At 38.3% G+C, this 27,778-nt stretch overlaps 1 protein-coding gene across 18 annotated transcripts in view; it reads left to right on the forward strand.

Annotated features, from left to right (window-relative positions):
• HYDIN (HYDIN axonemal central pair apparatus protein) overlaps nucleotides 1-27,778 on the forward strand; it is a 443,907-nt gene that overhangs the window by 33,217 nt on the left and 382,912 nt on the right. For all 18 annotated transcript variants that reach the window (XR_007514557.1, XR_007514558.1, XR_007514559.1 and 15 more), the window contains 4 exons: nucleotides 7,163-7,320; nucleotides 9,069-9,194; nucleotides 12,124-12,243; nucleotides 25,165-25,299. Coding sequence is in view for 14 of the 18 variants with exons in the window: in XM_049863606.1 (XP_049719563.1) it covers nucleotides 7,186-7,320; nucleotides 9,069-9,194; nucleotides 12,124-12,243; nucleotides 25,165-25,299 (516 nt within the window). In the remaining 4 variants the exon portion in view is untranslated. The remainder of the gene's footprint in view (nucleotides 1-7,162; nucleotides 7,321-9,068; nucleotides 9,195-12,123; nucleotides 12,244-25,164; nucleotides 25,300-27,778) is intronic.

Consider the following 27,778-nt stretch of genomic DNA (forward strand, 5'->3'; position numbering starts at 1 on the left):
GCCAACTTGACCTCATAGACATATGTAGAACACTCCGTCCAACAGTAGCAAATTATACATTCTTTTCCAACACACATGGAGTGTTCTCCAGAATAGACCACATCTTAGGCCACAAAGCAACGGTCAACAAAATCCAAAACATTGAGATAATACAAAGTATCTTCTCTGATCACAATGCCATCAAAGTAGAAAATAACAACAGGAAAAGAGGTGAGATGATATCTCTTTGTAGTTTTGATTTGCATTTTTTTTTTTTAATGGCTAATAATTGCAAGCATCTCTTCATGCGTTTGTTGGCTGCCTGAATGCCCTCTTTGATGTCTGTTCATGTCTTCATATCCTTTGCCCATTTTTTAATTGGTGTTTTGTATTTTTGTTGTTGAGGTGTTGAATTTTCTATAAACATTAGATCTTTGTTGGATATGTCATAGCCAAAATTTTTTTCCCAGTCTGTAGGTTCTCTTTTTACTCTTGGTGAAGTCTTTTGATGAGCATAAGTGTTTAATTTTTAGGAGGTCCAAGTTATCTAGTTTATCTTCTGTCATTTGTCCATTTTTAGTTATGTTTGGTATTCTATTTATACCATATATTAGGGCCCCTAGAGTTGCCCCTAACTTTTCTTGCCTGTTTATAGTTTTAGGTTTGACATTTAGGTCTTTGATCCATTTTGAGTTAGTTTTTGTGTATGGTTTGAAGTATGGGTCTTGTTTCATTTTTCTGCAAATGGATATTCAGTTTTGCCAGCAGCAGTTGTTAAAGAGACTTTCTGTTCCCCATTCAATGAAGTTCAACCCTTTGTCGAAGATAAGTTGTCCATAGGTGAGTGGATTTAATTCTGGGCTCTCAATTTCGTTCCATTGGCCTGTGTGTCTGTTGTTGTATTAGTACCTGGCTGTTTTGACTACCATAGTTGTATACTAGGTTCTGAGATCAGGGAACGTGAGGCCTCCTACTTTGTTCTTTTTCTTCAGTAATGCTTTGCTTATGTGGGGCCTCTTTCCTTTCCATATAAAGTTGGTGATTAATTTTTCCATCTCAGTAAAGAATGTTGTTGGATCCAGATTGTGTTCATTATATTTGTAGATCACTTTGGGTAGTAATGACATTTTCATAACGTTGTGTTCCTATCCATGAGCATGGCATGTTTTTCCATTTGTGTAGGTCTCTTATGTTGGTGTTTTGTAGTTTTCTCTGTATAAGTCCTTTACATCTCTAGTTTTATTCCTAAGTACTTTGTGAGGATTATTGTAAATGATACTGTTTTCCTGATTTCCTTTTAGGGGTTCTCTTTTCTGGTGTAGAGGGATCCAACTGATTTTCATATGTTGATCTTGTACCCTGACACGTTGCTGAATTCTTCTGGTAGTTTCAGTAGCTTTCTTGTGGAGTCTTTAGGATTTTCTACATATATGACCACATCATCTGTGAATAGGGATAGTTTTACTTCTTCCTTACCAATTCGTATGCCCTTTATTTCCCCTTCTTGCCTTATTGCTATAGGTAAGACTTCCAGTACAATATTGAGTAAGAGTGATGATAAAGAGCACCCTTGTCTGGTTCCCATTCTCAAGGGGAATGCTTTCAGTCTCTCTCCACTGAGAATAATGTTGACTGTTGGTTTTGTATATATATATATATATATAAAAAATATATATATGCCCTTAATTACGTTAAGGAATTTCCCTTCTATTCCTATTCTCAGAATTTTTATCAAGAATGGGTGTTGGACTTTGTCAAGTACCTTTTCGGTATCGATTGAGATCATCAGGTGATTCTTGTTCTTTGTTTTATTTATGTGGTAGATTACGTTGATTGATTTTCTAGTGTGGAACCATCCTTGCATTTTTTGGGGGGGGGTAATTTTTGCATCTATATTCATGAGGGATATTGGTCTATAATTTACTTTTTTAGTGGTGTCTTTGCCTGGTTTGGGTATCAGGGTTATTCTGGCTTCATAGAATGAATTCAGGAGTATTCCTTCTGCTTCTGTTCTGGAATAGTTTGAATAGTGTTGGTCATAGCACTTCTCTGAATGTTTGGTAGAATTCTCCCATGAATCTGTCCGAGCCAAGACTTTTTTGTTGTTGTTGGGAATTTTTTTTTTTAATGACCTCTTCAATTTCTTCTTTTGTTGTGGGTCTGTTCAAATTTCTACCTGTTTGTGTTAGTTTAGGTAGGTAGTGTGATTCCAGAAATTTGTCCATTTCTTCTAGGTTTTCAAATTTGTTGAAGTATAATTTTTCATAATCTTTTATTATCTTTTTTTTGGTTTTTTTTTTAGTCTCAGTTGGTTCTGTTGTAATGTACCCATCTCATTTTTTATTTGGGTTATTTGCATCTTTTTGTCAATTTGGCCAGTGGTTTGTCTATTTTGTTGATGTTTTCAAAGAACCAACTTCTGATCTTGTTGATTCTTTTTGTTTTTCTGTTTTCTGATTCATTTATTTCTGCTCTGATCTTTATTATTTCCTTTATTCTGGCAGCTGTGGGCTTCTTTTGCTGCTCTTTCTTTTTGTTCTAGTTGTAGTATTACAGTATCGATATTGGCCCTTTCTTCTTTTTTGATGTGTGCGTTTATTGCTATAAACTGACCTCTGAGCACTGCTTTTGTTGTATACCACAAGTTTTGGTGTGTTGTGTTTTCATTCTTGTTTGATTCTAGGGATTTTTTAAATTTCATTTTTTATTTCTTCTATTGCCCATTGTTCTTTAAGAAAGGTGTTATTCTGTTTCCATATATTTGATTTTTTTTACTTGTTCTTCCTGTTATTGATTTCTAATTTTATAGTGTTGTGATCTGAGAAGATGCTTTATATTATTTTGATATTTTCAAATTTGTTGAGGTTTGCTTTGTGGTCTTAAATATGGTCTATTCTGGAGAGTGATCCATGTCTGTTGGAGCAGAATTTGTACAGTGCTGCCCTCGGATGGAGTGTTCTGTATACGTCTGTGAGGTCGAGTTAGCTTGATTGTGATGTTTATATCTTCTGTATCTATGTTGTTTTTTTTTCTAGTTGTTCTGTCCTTCGTTGAAAGTGGTATGTTCAAGTCTCCTACTATTATTGTGGAATTGTCTGTTTCTCTTTTCTGTTAGAGTTTGTTTTATGTATTTTGGAGCCCTGTCATTGGGTGCCTAAATATTTATTATGGTTATGTCCTCCTGGCAAATTGACCCTTTAGTCATTTTATAGTGCCCATCCTTGTCTCTTATGTTGGATTTTTGCTTTAAGGTCTATTTTATTAAAGATTAATATTGCCACTTCTGTTCTTTTTTGGTTAGTGTTTGCTTGATATATTTTTTTCCATCCTTTGATTTTTGGCTTATTTTTATTTTTGTGTCTGTAAGTTGTGTCTCTTGTAGGCAACATATTGATGGACCATGTTTTTTTTAATCCATTCTGTTACTCTCTGTCTCTTTGACTGGTGCATTTAACCCATTTACATTCAGTGTGATTATGGATAGGTATGAATTTGCTGCTGTCATATTGTTGTGCTTTTTTGTGGTGTTAATGGTTTTTTTGTTGTTGTTCTGCTTACTTTTCTGTACTGAGTTCTTCTTGTTTATGGAGTTTCTTTTCATTTCCTTTATTGTTGATTTTTTAGTTACTGAGTCTTTAGGTTTTCTTTTGGTATGTTTATTAATTTTCTTTGTGGTTACCCTGAGATTTAACTTTATCTTCCTAAGTTTAAAACGTGTTATATCTTGATATCATCCTGGCTTCGTCTCCATATAGAAGTTCTGTAACTACACCATTTTTTCCCCCTTTTTGTTTTGAAATTGTTGTAGTTTACAGATTGATGTCTCTAGTTCCCTGTTTTCGGTCTTGTTGCTTTATTTTTGAGAATTCTTTGTCTTGGTTGGTTTCTAGGTGATGTCATGTGTCTTAGTCTCAGGTTGTTGTCTGATGTTGTTGGTTCTCTGATCAAAGAACTCCTTTTAATATTTCACGTAAGGTTGGTTTGGTTGATTCCTCTTTGTAGGTGATGTTTCATTTTCCCCGAGCTGCTCTCAAGATTCTTTGTCTTTGGTTTTACAAAGTTTGATTATGATATGTCTTCGTGATTTTCTTTTGGGGTCTATCTTGTATGGGGTTCCTTTGTTGAGCTTCTTGTATGGATATCTTCTTGTCTTTCATGATATTAGGGATGTTTTCTGCCAGCAAATATTCAAAAATTTTCTCTCTGCTTTTTTTTTTTTGAACTCCTCTTATTCTGGAATTCCTATCATACGTAAATTATTTCTCTTGATAATGTCCCACATAACGCTTAGGTTTTATTCATTTTTCTTCATTCTTTTTTCTGAATGTTCTACAAATTAGTATCAAGGGGTTTGTCCTCTATTTCTCTTATTCTACCTTCCACTCTACTTCTACTTCTACTCCTATATCCTTCCACTGAGTCATCTATTTCTGAAATTTTATTTTTAATCTTTCGGATTTCTAGTTGCTGTTTTTGTACAATTTCTAATTGTCTATTTATTTTGTCATTTTATTCTTGTTTTGTTTTCCTGAATTCTTCTAGAGTTTTTCTGTATTTTTTTGGTTTTGTCTGTGTTTTCCTTGATCTCTTGGAGGGTATTATATATATGTCTTTTGAATTCCTTATCAAGTAGTTTCATTACCATTTCTTCCTCAGGAAGGTTTTTCTGGCCCTTTATTTTGGTCACTTGCTTGAGCAATCTTGTCCTACTTCTTTATGTGAATTGATATTGTCTGTTGTCTCTGAGGTATTAAAGTGTTAGTATATTTGTTTATTGATTGTATGTTTCATCCTTTTGTTTTGTTTTGTTTTGTTTTGATATATCTGGGCGGGCGGGGGAGGCGTGCTGCTCTGGTCACTAGTCTGGCAGCACTGGAACGCTTATCATCTGTTTCTAGGTGGGTGGGGCAGTGGCTGAGAGTGTGAGCATGAGTCTCTATTTGCTGGTCATGCAGGGCAACTGAGAGCTGGCTGGGCAGGCATTGGCTGCTGTCTGTTGTCAATCCAGTGGCACAGGAGTGGGTAATGGTACTTGCCAAGTGGGTGGTAGGCAGGTGTGGTGAGTGTGGTGGCTGAGTGGGGGATGTGGTCACTGCCACTCACCAGGTCAGGAAGTGGGGTGTGGGGCAGGCAAGTGCATGCTCATTTGTGAGGCCACCACTAGTCTCCAGGCTGGGTGGGATGTGTGGCAAGTGGGTGAGTACAGAGACACATGGTCATTGCTGCTTGCTGAGTTGGGGGGTGGGATGTGATTGGTGGGTGGATAACGTGCGCGCAGTCACGCAATCACCACTGCTCACCAGTTCAGGGGACGGAGGGTTGGTGCCAGGCAGGCAATTGCTGCTGCTTGCTGGTTTGGGGAGGAGTGGATGACTGGTGGGCATGCTTGCACGGCCACTGTCTCTTGCCAAGCCAGGTGGGGTGTTTGTCAGGCAGGTGAGCATGGGGGCGCGTGGTAGCCACCATTAACAAAGTCAGGGGTTGGTGGTGGGTGGGTGCCCATGCATGGTTGCGCAGTTGCTGCCACTCAGCAGTTTGGGAGGGGTGTGGGTGGCGGGTGGGGGGACAGACATATGCACAATCACATGGTTGCTGCCACTCACCAAGTGGGAGGGTAAGTTGCGGGCGGGTGAGTTTGTGGGAGCACACTTATTGCCGCTCTTCAGATGGGTGGAGAGATGGCAGATGAGGCTGGCTTAGGGGGGAGAAGGAGGCTCTTATGGTCTCTAGTTGGGGAGTATGGCAAGGTTATGGGACCCTCTGATGCTTCTGATCAGGAGGGTGGGGGAAGGGGGGTTGCGCCCCTTCAGTTAGCAGATGTGGGTGCCCAGGCACTACCCATCCACTGCAGCCAGCAGTTGGGACCTGCCCCCAACCAGTTGCAAGGAGGGGGGCACTCAGAGCCTAGTTTGGTGGGGGACCTCCTGCCAATCCACTGCCTCATGCACGCCACCCACCCTGGAGGTCATGGACCACCTGTCTTGCATAAACTTGACTCTGGATCTTGGTGCCCTCCCTGTTCTGTAGATTACAGGATCCCTGAAATTCTCACCCTCCTTTCTGTGTTTTCCTTCCTTAGATCCAGATCATGATCCACTCACCTTGTTTATCTCTGGGTATGTTTATTCAGTTTCTCTGTCTCTTATGGGAATGCCATGAAATTGCCTTCCTGTGCTCCTCACCTGGAGTCACTACTGGCTTTGTCTCAAGATGACCACATTGAGCTGGAACAGCTGTAGAGCCTCTTCACTCCTTGTCACTCTTCTTTTGCTGTGTTCTTCCAATTTTTATTTCCTGTCAGTGTTCGATTCAGTTCTTTATCCTTCCTTTTTGAAGATCAGGGTTCCAGGCTTCTTACCTGCATCTCTTTCACTTGGTTTCTCGGGTCTTTGCTGTAGATGGATGGTGTGGTGTGTCTGACTAAGCCGCGATCTTGGCTCCTCTCAGTGATAGGTTTTTTTATGTGTCATATTATCAAGTATTTTTAGTTTTTTTTTTTTTCTTCATTAGAGTTGTTCTGAATAACCTAGCCTGCTATTAATGTATTAATGGAAATAAAAATCCCTACTGAGTCATAAATTGGTCCCTGGAGTTTCAAGTATCCTGCCAGAAGTCTGAGGAAGGATATGGAAAAGGGAGAGGTCATATTTCCTCGATTGGAGATATTGGGAGGCTACTTAATGGCTGATTCTATGACTATAAACTTCAGACATTTTTCCGAAACTTCTTTTTCCCTATATCATGCTGCCCTTTTGAGTCTCTGCCCTGCTGTGGAGGCCTGAAGCCTGGTGGTTATTCTCTTTGGAGAATTGTGTATCATCATAGAGAACTGTCAAATAAGCAGATAAAGTAGCAGTATTTAATTTATTTATTTTATCTCACTGAAACAACAAAGGTTGCAAAAAGTAAGAAATGCCCGTATTTCTATGTCTGGTTCCTAAGTTTATCCTAGGGTCTGCCTAAAATGAATTCTGAGATTTGGGATAAGGCTAAATCTAGACTAGTCAGGTGTAATGGACTCCTTTTTATTAACATGTTTGTTCTAAGTATTTGATGTATTTTTGAAGATCAGTATTTTCTAAACCTTTCTACTTTTGGAAAAGCTTAGAATTCAGTCATTTGTGACCTGTATTCAGGAATTAACTGTATTTGTTCTAAAACTTTTTTTTTCCCCCACTCCTAGGTAAGCCAAGAAAATAACTAAAAATGAGAAGCAGCAGACTTGAGAAGTCCATGGGGGCTGTTCAGATGGGGTTAGTCAAAATGCTTAAAGAATTCCAAAGCAAGGTTTTGCCACCCTTGAGTCCAAAGCTGGTTACAGAAGAAGAAGCAAACAGAATGGTAATATATCAGAGAATTACTATGTGAAATACTTAATGCAGCCTCTTCAGGAGAATGACAGTTGCTACTTGGCATTCTCAGAATATCAATCAGAGAATTACTGACTGATTAATATGAATTTAGTTAACATGATAGCTTGCTGCAGAGCATAGGCCCTCTGAAAGCCTGAGAAGTTTATGAAATTATATACATGCTTCAAAGTAGAGGCTTGAATTGCTTCAGTTAGTCGTTGGAAAAAGATCACACAAACAATTAAGGTTTTCTAAATATTTGGTTGAACCATGTGAAACTGTAACTTGTGTAGTTCAAAAACTATTTGTAGGTTGAATATTGGAAATTTCATATGATTCAGGCTAATAATTTATTACCTTGTTGATTGGCAAGAGTTATTTTTGTTTGTATGTTTCATGCAGCATGAAAATAATGACTGTGGCATCTAGGAAAAAGACATTTTTCTCTTCTTTAAAATAAAAAAATTATGTTTGTAATGAATTATAATAATTTGGTGAGAACAAAATTATGAACCACATGCTATAGAAAATATTTGTAAAATTTGACAGTGCCAGTGATAGTATTCAGTTCATTTTAAATTCTGGTCTTAAGTTGCATTCTGATTAGAAAAATAAAATCAGTCATAATTCTCTTTTGTGGTGATGGTGGTTGCATATTTAAAATTACTCCTGAGTTTTTTGCTTGTAATCATAACACAGACAATATGTCTTAAAATTTTATTATTCTAATCTGGGTTCCAATCAAATAGAATTTAAAAATCAAGTTGAAAGCTATATTAGAAATATGTCTTCATTTTAATGTACTCAATCACAGAAATTAAATTTGTAGGGAAATAAGCATTTTTGAAGAACACTGGCTTTAACCTGAGGCAGAATGAATCAGCTAAATTATATATCTCTGAATGTTTTGAAAAGTCTTGGCACATACTTAAGCATTATGTTGTTACCAATGATAATAATCTCCTTGCATATAGAATAGGCCCTAGAACAATGTGAACATTCTAGAACAACAATAAGTAAATTACTGTTTCTGGCTACCTAATTTCTTTTTGGGTTAGTTTTATTTAAATGATAGATTACATTTTTTTCCTCATAACATTAGAAAATATTAAAAGCATATTGTGTTCTTATTTGGGTATATAAATATGACTGGCTGCTGGATTTGATGATTGATTTGGAGCTCTTTTAAAATGGTCTACATGTGCTCTTGTGATTTCTAAGAAGTTCAGACTCATTCCTGTGCAGTACAATCACTATTCCTAATCTTTTACATTTTATAAGGTCTCTTTTTAACCTGACGTAACATGATAGCTAAACCCAGTAACTTTGCTTGCATGTTTTAACTTCAGTTGAGAAATAGAAATATTTCAAACTTCTTAGCTCTGAAGTCCATAATTTTAGGAATTTAGCATTTTAAGCTAAATGTAATGTAATCTCTTCATTCCCCCTCCTCTCTCCGCCCCCCCCCCCCCGCCGCCTCAGGCTCTTTTATGTGATTCCTTCAAAATCGTAAGGAAACAGCCACCACCTGTCATTACAAGTTAATGGGGCTTAGAAATGCATGAGTATTTACCTTGTATAATTGAGTTGTTTTTAAATATTTTATGAGGGAATTTAGTGACATTCTTGAATTATTCTGAAAGCTGCAGACACAAATTATTCATTACAGGCACTTATGAAAATACTTTTTTAGTGTGTAATCATTTGTGAATCTTTGGCTCTTGTTTTAAATTCTAGCTGACGCCCTCTGAGTACTTGAAGGAAATGTCCCTTACCACAGAGCAGAGACTGGCAAATACCCATGTGATGTGCCGACCACAGATCATTGAACTTCTAGATATGGGGGAAACAACACATCAAAAGGTAGCTGCTTCCCGTCATATTTGCATATAAAGTAGGCCCTGGAACAATGTGAACATTCTAAAGCCACTAAATGGCGAACTAATAATCCATTTTTGGATTAGTTTTATACCCTCCTTTCTACTTCCGTTGATCTTGATACCTGTGATTTGGTATGGAGAAAATTACAATTAATAAAGGTAAACCTCATTTAAAGTGCCTTTTGACTAGTCACACTTCTTTCTTAGCTACTTCTGGACACTACTTGACACTATTGTTTACAAGTTAGGAGTAAGTCCAAAAACTACATTAAAAAAAAATAAACCAAACGCATTGCAATCGAGTTGATTCCAACTCACAGTGACCCTACAGGACAGAGTAGAACTGCCCCATTGGGTTTCCAAGGAGCACCTGCCTGGTGGATTCAAATTGCCGACCTTTTGGTTAGCAGCCATAGCTCTTAACCCCTGTGCCACCGGGGTTCCCAAAACTACATTAGCCAAGTCCAATTAAGTTATCTTCTTACCATAACAAGCAGTCTCTTCCTACCTGAGGTATCATCACTAGAAAGAAAGAAGGGAGAATTGTTTATTAAAGTAGGTATTTCTTGTCTATTCTGGCTTGTTTTTCATAACAAATGTATGGGTTTAGTCCATAAAAAATAGTTACTCATCTCAACAGACACCTCTAAAATCACTGCAGCAGGAGGGAACATGGTGAATTACATACTGACTTTTAAAGCTTTTACCTTGACGTGTCATATGTCCCTCCACTCATATTTCACTGAACCAAAAACAGAAGTCAATTCTGACTCATAGCAACCCTATAGGACAGAGTAGAACCGCCCCATAGGGTTTTCAAGGATTGTTTGGTGGATTCAAACTGGCAACCTTCTGGTTAGCTGCCAAGTTCTTAACCACTGCATCACCAGGGCTCCATATTTCACTGGCCAAATCAAATCTCATGACTATGCCCAATTTCAAAGGGAATGAGGAAGTGCAATCCTGCCATATGCCTAAAGGGCAGGAAGTCAGAAATATTTGATGACTACCACAAGTGGCTGCCCTAGAGATTGTGGAATGCATTTTTGACTTATCATAACCTTTTCCTGCATAATGCAAGATGTTAGAACCCATGGCCTCCATTTTATCCTACTCCTCAGTTATATGCTATTAGTGCTTAAAAAAAAAAATTCTGTAAAAGATTTTGAACTCTGCAAGTTAATATTATTCTTGTTTCATGTGGTCATATTCATTCAGATTAACTCCCATATTCACCCTTTTGTTACTCTGCTTTCCTTCCTGCAGGTCCAAACTTCTGAGATCAATTTCTTTCTCCATAAAGAATATTGTTTGGTATTTCCTTTAGAAGTTGATGACAATTTTTTTTTCCCATTTTTATCTCTCTGAAAATCTCCTTATTTTGACTTCATTCTTGAAGGGAATTTCCCTGAGTAAACAATACTGTGTCTGCAGAGGTTTTTATTTCAGTATTAAAAAAAAGTTATTCCACTGCCTTCTTATCTGATTTGTGTTGTTTATATGGAGAAGTCAGGTATCAATCTATTTTTTGCTCCTTAGAAATTAAAATATCTGTTTTTCTCTAGTTTCTTGTACAGCTTTTTTTTTTTTTTTTCTGCCTTTCTTTTCAGTGGACTTATAATTATGTGCCCAGGTATGGATTTTTTGTTTATCCTGTTTAATTTTGTAAGACTTCCTGAATCAGTGTCTTAATGCTTTTGTCAGTTTTAGAAAATTCTCTCCCATTATTTCATCAAACATTGCTTCTGCCTAGTCTCTCCTGTGGGACTTCATTTATACGTATTTCAGACCTTTTTGTGTATCATCTATATATCTTACCCCTCTTCTGTATTTTCTTTCATTTTTTCAATCTACTTATAATTCTGGCTATTTTCTTCTGGCCTATCTCCAAAATCAGCAATTTTTTTTTTTAGTGATAGCTAATCTGATATTAAATATATCCACTAAACTCTTGATTTTAGTTTTTATAATTTCAAGTTGTAGAATTTACATTTGAACCTTTTTTTTTTTATCATTTCCCTGTACAAATCCTCAATTTTGTCTTTTATTTCTGTCGTATAGTAAGTATGAATTATATCACTCTGTTTCTACTCTCTCATTTCTGTTGGTTTTCATTTTTTACAACTTATTGACTCATCCCTGGTCACTTTTTAATTTGCAAATTTTTGGTTGTTGCAAAGCTTTTTTTGGTAGTTGTAAAATTTTGTAATTATAGAAATTATTTGACCTTGTGATAATGTTCTCTTCTTTCAGTTTTCTAGTCGGCCACCATTTCATCCTTATTCTATGGTATATTCCGTCACAGACCAATGAGAGGGAAGTCCTTCAAAGTCCCTACCTTGATCATGCCTTGGACTCCAATCCCTGTCTCCCTAACTGTGCTAGGCTTTCAGAAATGCTCAGGATCTCAACCACCCTATCTAAAGCACACAGAAAGAAAGTAGTACAATTCTCTGTATTCACTCTATACAAACCCTCCCTTCCACCTCCATCTTCCACCCCAGTTCTCTGTCTTGCCCTGGATTCTGGCTGGTAATTCACTGTCTTGTTAGCTGTACAGTGCTTCCAGGTGGATATTTGTTGAATTAACTTTTCTAGTTATTATCGTAGGGGAGTTAGTTCAAATTACCACATTCACTATTATCAGAAATGGAAATTTGGGGTTAGTGTTCTTATTGGCCTTTTTTTTAAATTGAGGTCTAAAATTTCTACTTTCTCTTGTATTAAAGCATTTGATGAAAATAACATCATCAGTAATTATAACTAATAATATTTATAGTGGTTAGCCCTTTTTTGAATATGCCCTGTGTTTTTAGTTTTAATGTCCATAGGTCTATCTAGTATTTTCTTACCTTCCAATAATAATCTTGCCACTGTGTGACTGTATGATTAATTTCTTCTTTGAACTGCAGTTTTCAGGAATTGACCTGGATCAGGCATTATTTCAACCCTTTCCATCAGAAATTATATTTCAGAACTATACTCCCTGTGAAGTCTATGAAGTTCCACTGATTTTGAGGAACAATGACAAAGTAAGTATGTTCACTGGGATGGCTGAACCTTTCCAGGATACATAAAAAGGGCTTAAATAAAATGGGACCCTGTAGAATCTTAGACAAGTTCTTTAATTTGAAAGATCTAAAAAAAATAAACTGAAAAGCATGCCCTTTGACTATAAGTTTAGTGAAGACAAGGTTGTATTCAATTGTTTGTTACTATGTGTTCAGTCCCAGAACAGTGCCGAAAAAAAGGTAAATCTCCAAAACATGCACTATCTATTGAATAAAGGATTGACTAAATGGATTGAATGAAGGTTTCAGATATGGCCAGTTGGGTTAGCTTTTCATTTAAGACAAGGCAATTACTATTAATGTTTACATACTCTGCACTAGAGCTACCAATTCCCTAATTCAGTGTTGGCGCTGTACTTACAGGAATTGCAATCACTGAGCCAATGCATTTACACAATTCTGCAAGTTCTTTTTTTTTTTTATTTCTTTTTTCTTATAAAAAATGTAAATCTTTTTCCTCCTATTCTGTCTCCTCCCTTCTACTTCACGTTTTGTCTGTAGATAGTTTGGAAAGTGTCTTCCACTGTCTTTACCTTCTCTCCTTGTGATTGCAGCTGAGGCTTTCTTCTCTAGTCTCTGTCTTTTTCTTTAAAGATGACTTAGGGTTTATTTCAGGAAAAGGTATTAAATGCCTAAGGATTTCCTTGACATCTAACAAGAACGGAAGAAAGTATAACATGGAAGGTCAGCATGAAACACAGTTAAGTGTGAGAAGTAATCAGATGGGAAAGAAGGCATCTGAGAGATGCTAAACTTCGGGTATAAAGACATGTAGGACTATTTACGGGAGTAAAAAAAAAAAATTTTTTTTTTTTTTAAAGATGTTGGGGGAAACCCTGGTAGCATACTGCTTAAGTGCTACGGCTGCAAACCAAAGGGTCAGCAGTTCGAATCTGCCAGGTGCTCCTTGTAAACTCTGTGGGGCAGTTCTACTCTGTCCTATAGGGTCTCTATGAGTTGGAATCGACTCGACGGCACTGGGTTGGGTTTGGTTTGGTTTTTTGGTTAAAGATGTGGGGACAAAAAAATTCTAACTGTAAGAAAAAAGAGAAAAATAAGTGAAGACTATGCAAGAATCCAAGGTAAATGGGAAGACATATTCAGTGCAGTAGCTCATTAAAGAAATCAGTGATGCCTTTCAGAAACCAATGAGGTGATTTAGTGGCAGCAAAGTCAGACTCTAGAGAAAATGGTACATTTTGTTCTTTGCTGCAGTGCTAGCAAGAGAAGCTCATGGGACAGAAGACAAAAGGGCAGGCAGAGAGAAGAAAAAGAATCTAAGGGACTCAGGGTTACATTCCTAGACCTCAAGAAGAGGTATGTTGTATAGATATTAGGACTCTTCATCTTTTCATGTAGGGCAGCCAACTAATTCAGTTTCTCACTTCCAGTTCTCTTCTTCCCTTTCTCCATTTTGTTTGACTCTTGCTCAGGTAGTTTTAGGTTATTAAAGGCAGAGAGTAGCTAGTCCAAAGGAACTCTTGACCACTCATCCCTGACCCTAGACAAGGAATGATTAACACTAGGTGTATATGAGCCCAAATCAAGGGCAAGGAGCATGTGTAAGTTTTGTCTGCCAAAGAGCACTCAGTTCCTATAGGTAACATCTGGGTACAATACAGCCAGAATGTTGAAGGACACCCTCTGAAAAGGGAAAGTCCAGCTATTAATAAGTAGACTGCTTTCTCTCAGGGAGGCATACTTGTTCTTAGGTGAGTTACTCCCAGGGCCCCAGTTCAAGGTGGCTGACATAAGCCTGCTTCTCTGCTGCCATAGTTCATGGTCTTAGAAGGAACCACTGGGTCAGATTTCAAGCACCGAGAAACTTTATGTGCCATTCCCTGTTTATCTGCTTTCTCACTGGCATGGAGTGCAAAAGATAGCCTGTTTGGTCATTAATTTTTGTCTCTTTCACACACAAGGTGAGAATAAGCCATGGCTGTTCTATAAGCCACAACGCAATTCGACTTCAATTACGATTATAAGCACCCACACTCCAGAGTCAGACTAGCTTGGGTTCATATTACAGCTGTGCCACCTCGCAGTTTAAGTCCTTGGGCAAGTCACTTCATTTCACCAAGGCATGGGATAATGACAGTACCTTTTTTGTTTACTTGAGTTTTTTTTTTTTTTTGAGTTTTTTATTGTTAATTTCGTTGTGTTTTAGGTGACAGTTTACAGTGCAAATTAGTACCTCATTCAAAAATTTATACCCAAGCTATTTGTAACATTGGTTGCAATCATCACAAAGTGTCAGTACTCTCCCCCTTTCCCTTTACACCCCAGCTTCCCCATGGTCATTTGTCCAGGTTACCTGTCCTTTCCTGCCTTCTTGTCTTTGCTTTTGGACAGGTGTTACCCATTTGGTCTTGTATACATGGTTGAACTAAGAAACACATTCCTCATGTGCGTTATTGTTTGTTTTATAGGCCTGCCTAAATCTTTGGCTAAAAGGTGAACTTTGGGAGTGGCTTCAGTTCTGAGTGAGCAGGGCGCCGGGGGGCCATAGTCTTGGGGGTTCCTCCAGTCTCTGTCAGAGGAGTAAGTCTGGTCTTTTTTTATGAATTTAAATTTTGTTCTACATATTTCTCCCACTCTGTCTGGGACCCTCTATTGTGATCCCTGTCAGAGCAGTTGGTGGTGGTAGCCAGGCGCCATCTAGTTCTTCTGGGGTCAGGCTGGTGGAAGCTGTGGTTCATGTCATCCATTCGTCCTTTGGACCGATATTTTCCTTATGTCTTTGGTTTTCTTCATTCTCCTTTGCTCCATACATGATGGGACCAATGGATGTATCTTAGATGGCTGCTTGCAAGCTTTCAACACCCTAGACACTACTTACCAAAGTAGAATGGAGAACATTTTCTTTATGAGCTATGTTATATCAATTGACCTAGATATCCCCTGAGACCGTGATCTCCAGTCCTCAGCCCCAGTAACTTGGTTCTTCAAGGTGTTTGGATGTATCTAGGAAGCTTCTATGGCTTTGCCGTGGTCAGGTTGTGCTAACTTCCCCTATATTGTGTGTTGTCTTTCCTTTTACCAAAGTTAACACTTACCTATTATTTAGTTAGTGACTTCTCACCCACCAAAGTTTTTTTTTTTTTCTGTGTGTAAACCTTTTCTTGGGTTTTTATAATCATGGTCTCATACACTATTTGTTCTTTTGTGATTGACTTATTTTACTCAGCATAATTCTCTCCAGATTCATCCATGTTGTGAGATGTTTCATTGATTTATCATTATTCTTTATCATTGCGTAGTACTCCATCGTGTGTATGTACCATAATTTGTTTATCCATTCATCTGTTGGTAGGCCCCTACTTTGTGTCCATCTTTTTGCCATTGTGAATAATGCCACAATGAACATGGATGTGCATAAGTTTATTTGTGTGACAGCTCTTATTTCTCTAGGATGTATTCCCAGGTGTCAGATTCCTGGATCATATGATATTTCTATTTCTAGCTTTTTAAGGAGCTGCTGTATCATTTTGCACAGTGGCTGTACCATTTTACATTCCCACCGGCAGTGCGTAAGAATTCCAATCTCCCCGCAACCTCTCCAACATTTGTTATTCTCTGTTTTTTTTTTTTTTTTTTTGTGCCAGTAATGTCAGGATGAGATGGTATCTCATTATAGTTTTGATTTGCATTTTTCTAATGGCTAATGATCCTGAGTAATTTCTCATGTGTCTGTTAGCTGCCTGAATGTCTTCTTTGGTGAAGTGTCTGTTCATATCCTTTGCCCTTTTTTTAATTAGATTACTTGTCTTTTTGTTATTGAGGTGTTGCAGTATCTTATAGATTTTAGAGATTAGACCCTCGTCAGATATATTGTAGCCAAAAACCTTTTCCCAGTCTCTAGGTTCTCTTTTTACTCTTTTGGTGAAGTCTTTTGATGAACTTAAGTGTTTAATTTTTAGGAGCTCCCAGTTATCTAGTTTATCTTCTGGTGTTTGTGCATTGTTATTTATGGTTTGTATTGAATTTATGCCATGTATTAGGGCCCCTAGTTTTTTTTTGTTTTTTTGTTTTTTTTTATTAGGGCCCCTAGCTTTGTCCCTATTTTTTCTTCCACAATCTTTGTCATTTTAGGTTTTATATTTATGTCTTTGTCATTTTAGATTTTGTATTTAGGTCTTTGATCCATTTTAAGTTAGTTTTTGTGTATGGTGTGAGGTATGGGTCCTGTTTCATTTTTTTACAGATGAACATTCAGTTTTGCCAGCACCATTTGTTAAAACGACTGTCTTTTCCACATTTAATGGACTTTGGTCCTTTGTCAAGGACAAGCTGACCATAGGTGAATGGATTTATGTCTGGGTTCTCAATTCTTTTTTTTTTTAAATTTTTTATTGTACTTTAGATGAAGGTTTACAGAGCAAACAAGTTTCTCATTAAACATTAATACACATACTGTATTAATTGGTTTCCATACTGACATTGGTTTCCAACCCCACGACATGTCAATACTCTCTCCTTCTCGACCTTGGGTTCCCCATTACCAGCTTTCCTGTCCCCTCCTGCCATCTCATCCTTGCCCTTGGGCTGGTGTGCCCATTTAGTCTGGTTTTGTTTAATGGGCCTGTCTAATCTTTGGCGGAAGGGTGAACCTCAGGAGTGACTTCAGTACTGAGCTATGAAGGTGTCTGGGGTCCATATTCTTGGGGTTTCTCCAGTCTGTGTCAGACCGGTAAGTCTGGTCTTTTTTTGTGTGTGTGTGAGTTAGAGTTTTGTTCTACATTTTTCTCTAGCTTTGTCCAGGACCCTCTGTTGTAATCCCTGTCAGAGCAGTCAGTAGTGGTAGCTGGGCACCATCTAGTTGTACTGGACTCAGTCTGGCGGAAGCTGTGGTAGTTGTGTTCCATTAATCCTTTGGACTAATCTTTCCTTTGTGTCTTTGGTTTTCTTCTTTCCCCCTTGCTCCAGATGGGGTGAGACCAGTAGAGTATCTTAAATGGCCGCTCGCAAGCTTGTAAGACCCCAGACGCTACTCGCCAAAGTAGGACGTAGAACATTTTCTTTATAAAATATGTTATGCCAGTTGAGCTAGATGTTCCCCAAGACCATAGTCCCCAGAGCCCTCAGCTGGTAATTTGGTTCCTCAGGGAGTTTGAATGTATCTATGGAGCTTCCATGACCTTCCTAAGACAAGTTGTGCTGGCTCCCCAGTATTATGAACTGTCTTAACCTTCACCAAAGTTACCACTTACCTATTGTCTATTTAGTGTTCTTCCCTCCTACCCCTCCCCTCCCTCACAGCCATCAAGGATTGTTTCTTTTTTTGTGTAAACCTTTTCGTGAGTTTTTATAGTAGTGGTCTCCTGCAATATTTGTCCTTTTGTGATTGACTTATTTCACTCAGCATAATGCTCTCCCGATTCATCTATGTTGTGAGATGCTTCGCAGATTCATCATTGTTCTTTATCATTGCATAGTATTCCATTGTGTGTATGTACAATAGTTTGTTTATCCATTCATCTGTTGATGGGTGGGTTTGCAATTCTGTTCCTTTGGTCTATGTGCCTGTCGTACCAGTATCAGGCTGTTTTGACTACTGTAGCTGTGTAGTAGGTTCTGAGATCAGGTAGTGTGAGGCTTCCTACTTTGTTCTTTTTCTTCAGTAATAATTTGCTCATCCAGAGCCTCTTCCCTTTCCATATAAAGTTAATGATTAGTTTTTCTCACTCATTAGAGAATGCTGTTGGTATTTGGATTGGGATTGCATTATATTTCTATATCTCTTTGGGTAGATTTGACGTTTTTACAGTGTTGAGTCTTCCCATCCACGAGCATGGTATGTTTTTCCATTTATGTAGGTCTCTCTTGGTTTCTTTCAAGAGTGTTTTGTAATTTTCTTTGTATAGGTCTTTTACATCCCTTGTTAGATTTATTCCTAAGTATTTTATCTTTTTAGGGGCTATTATAAATGGTATTGTTTTCCTGATTTCCTTTTCGAAGTTCTCATTGTTAATGTATAGGAATCCAACTGATTTTTATCTGTTAATCTTGTATCGTGTTATTCTGCCAAATCTTTCTGTTAGTTCCAGTAGTATTATTGTAGAATCTTTGGGATTCTCTGTGTATAGAATCATATCAGCTGTGAATAGGGATAGTTTTACTTCTTCCATTCCAATTTGAATGACCTTAATTTCTTTTTCTTGCTTTATTGCTCTAGCTAAGACTTCCAGCACAATGATAAATAGGAGTGGTGATAAAGGGCATACCTGTCTTGTTCCCATTCTCACGGGAAGTGCTTTCAGCCTCTCTCCATTGAGAATGATGTTGGCTGTTTGTTTTTGTATAGATGCCCTTAATTATTTTGAGGAATTTCCCTTCTATTCCTATTTTATTGATAGTTTTTCTCAGGAATAGGTGTTGGACTTTGTCGAATGCCTTTTCTGCATCAATTGAGATGGTCATATGATTCTTTTCTTTTGTTCTATTTATGTGGTGGATTACATTGATTGATTTTCTAGTGTTGAACCATCCTTGCATAAAAAAATCTAGTGTTAATCCCACTTGTTTGTGGTGTATTATTCTTTTTGATAAAATGCTGAATTCTGTTGGATAGATTTTTGTTGAAAATTTTTGCATCTATATTCATGAAAGATATTCATTTGTAATTTTCTTTTTTTGTGTGTGTTGTCTTTGCCTGCCTTTGGTACCAGGGTATGCTGGCTTCATAGAATGAATTCAAGAATACTTCTTCCTTTTCTATGCTCTGAAATAGTTTTAGTAATACTGGTGTGAACTCTTCTCTGAATGTTTGTAGAATTCTCCAGTGAAGCCATCAGGGCTGGGGCTTTTGTTGGGAGTTTTTTTTTCTTCCATCTCTTCTCTTGTTATGGGTATGTACAGATTTTCTATCTCAGTTTGTGTTAGCTTAGGTAGGTAGTCTATTTCTAGAAATTTGTCCACTTCCTCTAATTCTCAAATTTGTTGGAGTACAATTTTTGATAGTGTTCTGTTAAGATCCTTTTTATTTTAGTTGAGTCTGTTGTAATGTCCTCCATCTCATTTCTTATGTGGGTTATTCATTTCCTCTACTGTTTTTCTTCTGTCAGTTTGGCCCATTGTTGTCAATTTTGTTCATATTTTCAAAGAACTAACTTTCGGTCTTGTTGATTTTTTCTATTGTTTTTCTGTTCTTTATTTCTGCTCTAATCTTTACTATTTTTTTTCTTCTGGGGCCTGTGGGCTTCTTTTGCTGTTCTCTTTTTATTTGTTCAAGTTGTAGTGCTAACATTTTGATATTGGCCTGTTCTTCTTTTTTGATGTGTGTGTTAATTGCTATAAATTGACTTCTGAACAAAGGCAGTGTGTGTTCCAAAGGTTTTGGTATGATGTGTTTTCATTCTTATTTGATTCTAGGGATTTTTTTGATTCCCTCTTTGGTTTCTTTTATTACCCAGTTGTTTTTAAGTAAGGTGTTATTTATTTTCCATGTAGTTGTGGGTTTTTTTTTTTTTTTTTTTTTTTTTTGTCTCCTTGATCTTCCTATTACTGATTTCTACTTTTATGGTGTTATAATAAGAAAGAATGATTTGTATTATTTCATTGTTTAGGATTTTATTGAAGGTTGCTTCGCGACCTAAGATGTGGTCTATTCTAGAGAATGTTTCATGTGCATTTGTAAAGAATGTATACTTTGCTGCTGTTTGGTGGAGCATTCTATGTATGTCTATGAAGTGAAGTTCGTTGGTTTTGACCTTTAGATCTCCTGTGTCTTTGTTGTATTTCTTTCTAGATGTTCTGTACTTTACCAAGAGTGTTGTGTTGAAATCTCCTCCTACTATTATTGTGAAATTCTCTATTTCTCTTTTCAGTGTGGTTAGAGTTCATTTTATGTATTTTGGAGTCCTATCCTGGGGTGTGTAGATATTTATTAAGGTTATGTCTTCTTGGTGGATTGTCCCTTTAATCATTATATAATGCCCTTCCTTGTCTTTTATGGTGGATTTTGCCTTAAAGTCTATTTTATCTGAGATTAGTATTGCCAGTGGTGCCCTTTTTTGGCTACTGTTTGCTTGATGTATTTTTTCCATCGTTTGATTTTTAATATATTTATGTCTTTGTGTCTAAGGTGTGTCTCTTGTAGACAGCGTATTAATGAGTCTTTTTTTTTTTAAATCCATTGTACCATTCTCTGTCTCCTCGTGGGTGCTTTTAAGCTATTTACATTCAGTGTGATTATTGATAGGTATGAGTTTATTGCTGTCATACTGTTGTGCTTTTTTTTGTGTGTGGTGCTGATGTTTTCTTTGTTCCTATTACTGTCCTGTGCTGAATTCCTTTTGTTTGTGGATTTTCTTCTCTTTCATTGTTATAAATTTTGTGTTTAGTGAGTCTTTATGTTTTTCTTCCTTTTTTTATTCTGATAAGTAGATTCGTTAACTTTCTTTGTGGTTACCTTGAAATTTACTCTTATCTTCCTAAGTTTGAACTAGTCTTTTATTACTTGATATTGCCTTGACTTCCTCTCCATTTGAAAGTTCTATGCCTATGCTGTTTATTCCCCCTTTCGTTGTTTTGATGTTGTTGTCATTTACAGATTGACATCTCTGTTTCCCTGTTTCAAGCCTTTTAGCTTTGTTTTATTATTGAGAATTCCTTGCCTAGGTTGGTATTTGGCTCATGCTGTCCTGTGTCATAGACTCTGGTTGTTGACTGATGTTGGTTCTCTAACGAAGGGATACCCTTTAATATGAATTGTAAATTTGGTTTGGTTTTTACAAATTCCCTTAATTTCTTTTTATCTGCCCATGTCCTAATTTTTGCCATCATATTTGAGAGTTTTGCAGAATGTATTATTCTTGGTTGGCAGTTTTTTTCTTTCAGTGCTTTATATATGTCATCCCATTGCCTTCTTGCCTGTGTAGTTTCTGCCAAGCAATCAGTGATTAGTCCTATCTTTTCTCCTTTGTAAGTGACTTTTCATTTTTCTCGAGCTGTTATCGGAATTCTTTCTCTGCCTTTGGTTTTGCAAGTATGGTTATGATATGTCTTGGTGACTTTCTTTTGGGGTATATCCTATAGGAGGTTCATTGAGCTTCTTGGATGGTCACTTTTTCATCTTTCATGATATTTGGGAAGTTTTCTGTAAGCAAATCTTCAACAGCCTTCTCTCTGTTTTCCATTTTCTCCCCCTGTTCTGGAACTCCAATTACATGCAGATTTTTGCTTTTCATTATGTCTCACATAGTTCTTAGGTTTTCTTCATTCTTTTCTCCAATTTTTCCTCAAAGTATCATCCACGGTTTTGTCTTCAGTCTCACTGATTCTGTCTTCCATTGTTTCAAATTTGCTCCGAAGACCTTCTAATAAGTTGTCCATTTCTGAAATTTTATTGTTTATCTTTTGGATTTCTAGTTGCTGTTTTTGTATGATTTCTAATTGTTTATTTATTTTGACATTTTGTTCTGATATTATTTTCTTGAATTCTTCTATTGCTTTGTGTTTTCTTTGATTTTGGCTGTGTTTTTGTTGACTTTATCTGTGTTTTCAATGATTTTGTCTATTTTTTTTCCTTGGTTTTGTCTGTCTTTTCCTTGATCTCTTTCCTAATCTCTTGGAAAGCCCTAAATATTAGTCTTTTGAATTCCATATCAAATAGTTCCACTGCTCTTTCTTCTACCAGAAGGTCATCTGGTTCTTTATTTTGGTCACTTGCTGGAGCCATCTTGTCCTCTTTTTTATACGTTTCGATATTGTCTGCTGCCTCTTAGACGTTAAGGTATTATTTTCTATATTAATTGTATGTTCATTTGTTTTGTCCTCCTTTTTTTTTTGTTCCAATATGTCAGTGTGGGTGGGCCAGTGCTTTGCTGCTTACTCATCTATGGGCACTATAGTTCTCACCACCTTGTCCAGGTGGGCAGGGTGGCAGCAGGCAGGGCAAGCCAGCTTCACAGTACACTGTTTTGACAAGGTGGCTGAAGACAGACTGAGCGGACACTATCTGCCTCCTGATGTTGGTCCAGTGGTTTGGGGGGTGTTCATAGCCCTTTGCCAGATAGGCAGGGGTGTCAGACGGAGTGTGGTATGGGCTTGCTCCCATCCATTCAGCAGCTGGTTTTGTAGTGGGAGGGGAGGTGTGGTGTGGGCCCAGTGTGGCAGCAGGCCTGAGTGCTGGGGATGCTGTAGCTGCAGCATCACAGTGGTGACTGGCAGGAAGAGAGGGTGGTGTACAGCACCAGGTGCAAGGGGAGAAAGAAAAAGGAATAAAGGGAAAAAAAGAAAAAATATGGTGGCGTGGTGGAGACCAGCCAGTGGAGGTGGGGTGAAGTCAGGGGCCAGTGGGAAGGGATGGGACATGACATTCTGGCCTAGGTGGGAGAAAAAAAGTTGGAGAGGTGGTGGAGGCTGGTGAGGGGGGCAGGGCAAACCTAGGTAGTGGCACGCTGGTGTGCTGGTGGCTTTTAGCTGTAGCGATGCAGTGGAGTCCAGTGGGAAGGTGGGGAGGTGGCATACAGGGCTAGGTGGGAAGGAAAAAGAAAAGGAAGAAAGAGAAAAGAAAAGAAATAATAAAAATATTGAAATAAATAAACTGGCAGGACAGTGAGGGCCAGCAAGTGGGGACTGGCAAGGGAGGGCAGGGCAGACCCAAGGGCAGGCTTGAAGGGAGGAGAGGTGACATATGGGGGTAGGTGGGAGGGAGAAAGAAGGGAAAGAAGAGAAAAAAAAATGGCACCATGGCAGGATCCAGTGGGTGGGGACATGGTGGACCCTGGGCAGTGGCAGCTGGTAGCTCTTTAGCCGAGGTTGTGCATTATGGCCCAGTGGCAAGGGGTGGAGGTGGCATATAAGGCTAGGTGGGAGAAAGAAAGGGGAAAAAAGAAAACAAATTTTTTTTAAGTTAAAAAAATGATATGGTAGGAGCCAGCAGGTAGAGGCATGGCAGACCTGAGACAGCTGTGGGGAAGTGGCTCTGTCAACAAGCAGCACAGTGTAGCCTTTTGGGAAGGTGTGGAGTTGGTATATTGGGCTAGGTGGGAGGGAGAAAGAAAAAGAAGAAAGGGAAAAAGAAGTGTTGTGGTGGGAACCAGCCAGTCGGGGTGCAGTGGACCCGGTATGTCGGCAGGCTGGTGGCTCTCTAGCCAAGCCAGCGCAGCTTGTCCAGATGGGAAAGGGTAGAAGTGACATATGGGGCAGAAGGATGAGGGGGGTGGGAAAGCATGTTTCTCTTGTTAGCAGGTACTCTGTCTCCTGTTGGGAGCTCTATGAAGATGTCTTCCTGTACTCCATCTCTGGGGTCCTTGCTGGTTGTGATCCAAGGTGGCGACACTGTGCTGTGTTAGTTGGCAGGGGACCTCCACTCCATATCTCTCCTCATTCTGTTTTCCATCAGTTTGTTCTTCCATTCGGCGTTTGGTCTAGTTCTTTATCCCTCCATTTGATGCTTAAGTTTCCAGGATTGACATTTGTACCTGTTTTACTTAGTTTTTCAGGCCTTTGCTGCAGAGGGTCAACATGGTGCTTCTGTCTACGGCACCATGTTGGCTCCATCCCAATAGTACCTTTTTCAGTGGGTTGTTTTGATTATTAAATGAGATAATGAATATAAAGTACTTAGTTCAGTGCCTGTCATATAGTAAGCGCTAAACCAATATTGTTATTGCTGTTATAGAGTTTATTGCTATTTTCCTTTCCAGTTTCTAATCCATAATGACTCTCTTACTAAAAATATTCCCAGCAAGTTTATGCAGCATCTTTCAGCATGTCATAAATGCTACTGCATCCTTCCTTTTGCAGCAAGCCCATTCCATTGCTAGCAAACCTGCACACATCTCTTCCTTACCTCACCAACCTCTAGTCTTATGATTGTCGCTGCCTGAGTTATTTCTGAATTTCTTCTTCTCTTCCCCACCTGAGTTACAGTCTTCAGAGGTTAAGGGAGTTCTCTTTTGCTCATTTTTCACCTGAGACTTGTGGTCATATTTTATAGATAACCCTCCTCTGCCCTTTAGGACCTTTTTCTTTCTTTCTCTTTTTTTAATCCTTCTGCTTTTCTTATGCCCTTGAACTCTCCACTACTGACCACTTCTTCTCCTTTTAATTGCATTTCCTTTATTGCTTGATCTATCTGAGGTAGACAAAGAAATGTAGCTCTGGGTGAGGCAAGCAGAGCAGGGAAATACGACTTTAAAAGAATGAAACAGTTTGAAGCTGCTCGAGACTGGCCTTGGGAATACTACACTGCTCTCTTTGCTCTTCATGGCCTTGTTTAGTTAGGACAACCCATAGAGAGGCAGGGTGGAGGCAAGCCAGGACTTGACTCCCAACACTACTGTATGGTAAAGCTGTGCCACTTTGGGCAAATGTCTGTTTCCTCGTCATAGAATGGGAGTCACAATGAAGCTCAGAGGTTATTGTGAGGATGTAATAACACATCAGGTATAGGGGATGCACCATAGGAGCAATGCAGTATGTTTGGTTTTTTCTCCAAGAACAATTCTCGAATGCTGGGAAATCCAGATTAACTCTGCTATGTGAGTGGGTTTTTTTTAGCTGATTAAGCAGTTAGTCTTTGAAGATAAAAAAAAAAAATTTGATTAAGCAGTTAGTCTTTGAAGATAAAAAAAAAAATTTGAAGATAGTTTCACCTAAATAATAAAATGAACAAAGAGTTGCAATAATATAATAACGTTAATAAAAATTAATACTAAAATGCATTGAGTGCTTACTTTGTGTGGAACACTGGGCTAAAGACAGGTACTGTCATCTCCCTTTGCAGTTGAGGCAACTGAAATTTAGACTTGACCATGGTCGCACAGGTAATACGTAGTAGATGGAGACTTCAGTCTATGTTTAACTCCAAATCCTGTGCCTTTTCTTCTACTTTTGCACATGCACAACATCCATCATGGTATATTTTTCTTGCAGATTCCAAGGATGGTCAAAGTCATTGAGGAAAGCTCACCTTACTTTAAAGTAATCAGCCCCAAAGATATTGGCCACAAAGTTGCCCCAGGAGTGCCATCCACATTCCGAATCCTCTTCACTCCAGAGGAGAACAAGGTAACAGCAGCACTGGCTAGAAATTGGTACCAGTTCATGCTTGGTTGAATACGTGTTACCTACAGTTTGCAATTCCAAACATTCATGGAGATGATGGAGGGGGGAGGGGGAAGGAAGGAAGAGGGGAGGTAAGAGGAGGGGATAGTACACCCCTGGGAATGAGAAAAAGAACCTCCTTTAAGTAGCCAGGGTGTGAGAAAAGGTAACTCCCCTCAACTCTCCTCCCCACCCTGGCGTATTTATATTCCTTTATACAGCTGGAGGGACACTGAAAAAGGAAAAGGTGTGGTCCAGATGCTATGAGCTGAGACAAATGATAAAGATTATACCTTGTTGGAAGGTAGGGACCCTAGCTGGTTACATCTCTCCTCCCCAGAGTATGACTAGTTTAGGGAAGCGACACAAGACCCAAATGTTGATCATGGTGTCAGCCTCATCAAGGCAAAGAAATGTGCCTAGGACCCAAGGCCTTCCCAGAGCAGCATGCTCCCACCCCCCAATGGCTGGTAGATGACCTGTCCTCAGTGAAGGGCTGACCTAACCTTCAGCCCCACTCAGTCACAAGTGGAGAAGTTAATCTCCTTACCCCTGTTTCCACACAAGGGATCTAGAAAGAGCCTAAGTTCAAAAGAAGGAGGCCATATACGCTCAGCACCACACACACACAAAAAAAAAATTTAGCCCATTCTCAGACTCTCCTCAGCCTTAGAAATTCAAGTTCCTCCCTGGGGATGGGGTTGGGGCCAGATGAGGGGAACTGAGGGTGGAGGCTTCTCTACAGCCCTTCTCCAAGAGGGCAGAATTCTTGGTAGAATTTCCTTCTCTACAGGGTCGCATGAGTCGGAATCAACTTGACGTTAAAGGGTATGGGCTAAAGGGGGGACTTGTGGGAGAGAGGAGAGGGGTTTTACCAGCATGATTGAAGTGGCGAGGACAGAAAATAAGACTTAAATAGGCATAAGAAAATACCTTGTAAGAAAAAAAAAAAATTTTTTTTAAAGGTTATGTATAATGTTAGTAGCATGCATGTTTATCTGTATTGCTCCACAGTAGAGTTAGAGAGAACTACCTTTGAATCCCTTCTTCTCCACACTAGTATTTATTAGCTGCTCTTATTATCATTACCAGTATTCCTGCTGCTATTGCTCCTGTTACTACTTTTCTGGGGAACAGGTATTGAGGATTTAATGTCATCTGCCCAACATGTATCATTGTAGTGGCTGGTTAAAAATCCCATTATAATAATATTGCTGCTATTATTTTGCCACTTTGTATTTTATTATTACTATTTGTTTCTCTGGTTGTGTTTATGGACCTGTAATTTTGTTTGTGATACTATTGAGATAAATGAAAGGATAAATAGCTTTAGAAGTAGGGCTTTTTGTTATGTATTGTTTGAAGACCTCATTTGTTTTGTTTTGTTTTTTTCCTCTTAAGATTCTGTCTGAATATTCTCTGTGAAGAGAATGGTACTTGGATTTAGTTTGAATGTCAAATTCTTGCACTGTCATTCCTGTAGGAAGCTGATTATAAAACTTTGAGCAGCTTGAAATATAAAGTGTGGTGGATTTGAGGAGTTGGCTTTCCTTAATTTTCATCTGTGCTGGAAAAAACATGTCTCTCTGGGATAAGCATTGTTGTACTCTGCAGATAGTCTGGCTGGGAAGGGGCACTGGAAGCTTTTTGAGGTGGTAGAGATGTTCCATATTGTGATAGGCAGATGGGTTACATGGATTCATTTGTTAAAATTGTATGTTTAATATTTGTGCATTCCAATGTATCTAAATTTTACCTAAAAAATGTAAAAACAATAACAACAGAGTGAGGAGTAGTTGAAGGTATAGATGAAACCAGAATAAGAAAATGTTAATAATTGTTGAGTCTGCGTGGTGGATACATTAGGATTTGTTATATTCTGTTTTCCTTGTATATGTTTTAAAATCTCCATAGTCAAAAGCTATAGAGAACTTTTTTTTTAACTGCTTATCTATAGAGCAAACAAATCACTGAACTATATTTTAGGTATACTTGCATTTACTTTATAAGTATGAAATGCTAACATTCCCACTGAGGATTACTGGCTACATGTTGTGGCTGCTCTTCTTACTCGTAGCTTTTCTATTTCATTTTACTCTTCCATTTATCCAATATTGCATGTCTATTGGGAAATACTAAATTAAAAAAATTAACTATTGACATACTTTTCTTCTTCTAAATATTTGAAAGTTGTCAAAGGCTGCAAGCATGCATGAGGAGACACAGAGAGAATAATGGTTGAGGAGCCCTGGTGGCACGGTGGTTGCTCAGATGCTAACTGAAAGGTCAGCAGTTCGAACACAATAGCCACTCCATGGAAGAAAGATGTGGCAGTCTACTTCCATAAAGATTACAGCCTTGGAAACCCTATGGGGCAATTCTACTCTGTCCTACAGGGTTCCTATGAGTCAGAATAGACTCGATGGCAGTGGATAATGAGAAA

This window comes from Elephas maximus, chromosome 21 (assembly GCF_024166365.1).
Source record: "Elephas maximus indicus isolate mEleMax1 chromosome 21, mEleMax1 primary haplotype, whole genome shotgun sequence".
Lineage (NCBI taxonomy): Eukaryota > Metazoa > Chordata > Mammalia > Proboscidea > Elephantidae > Elephas > Elephas maximus.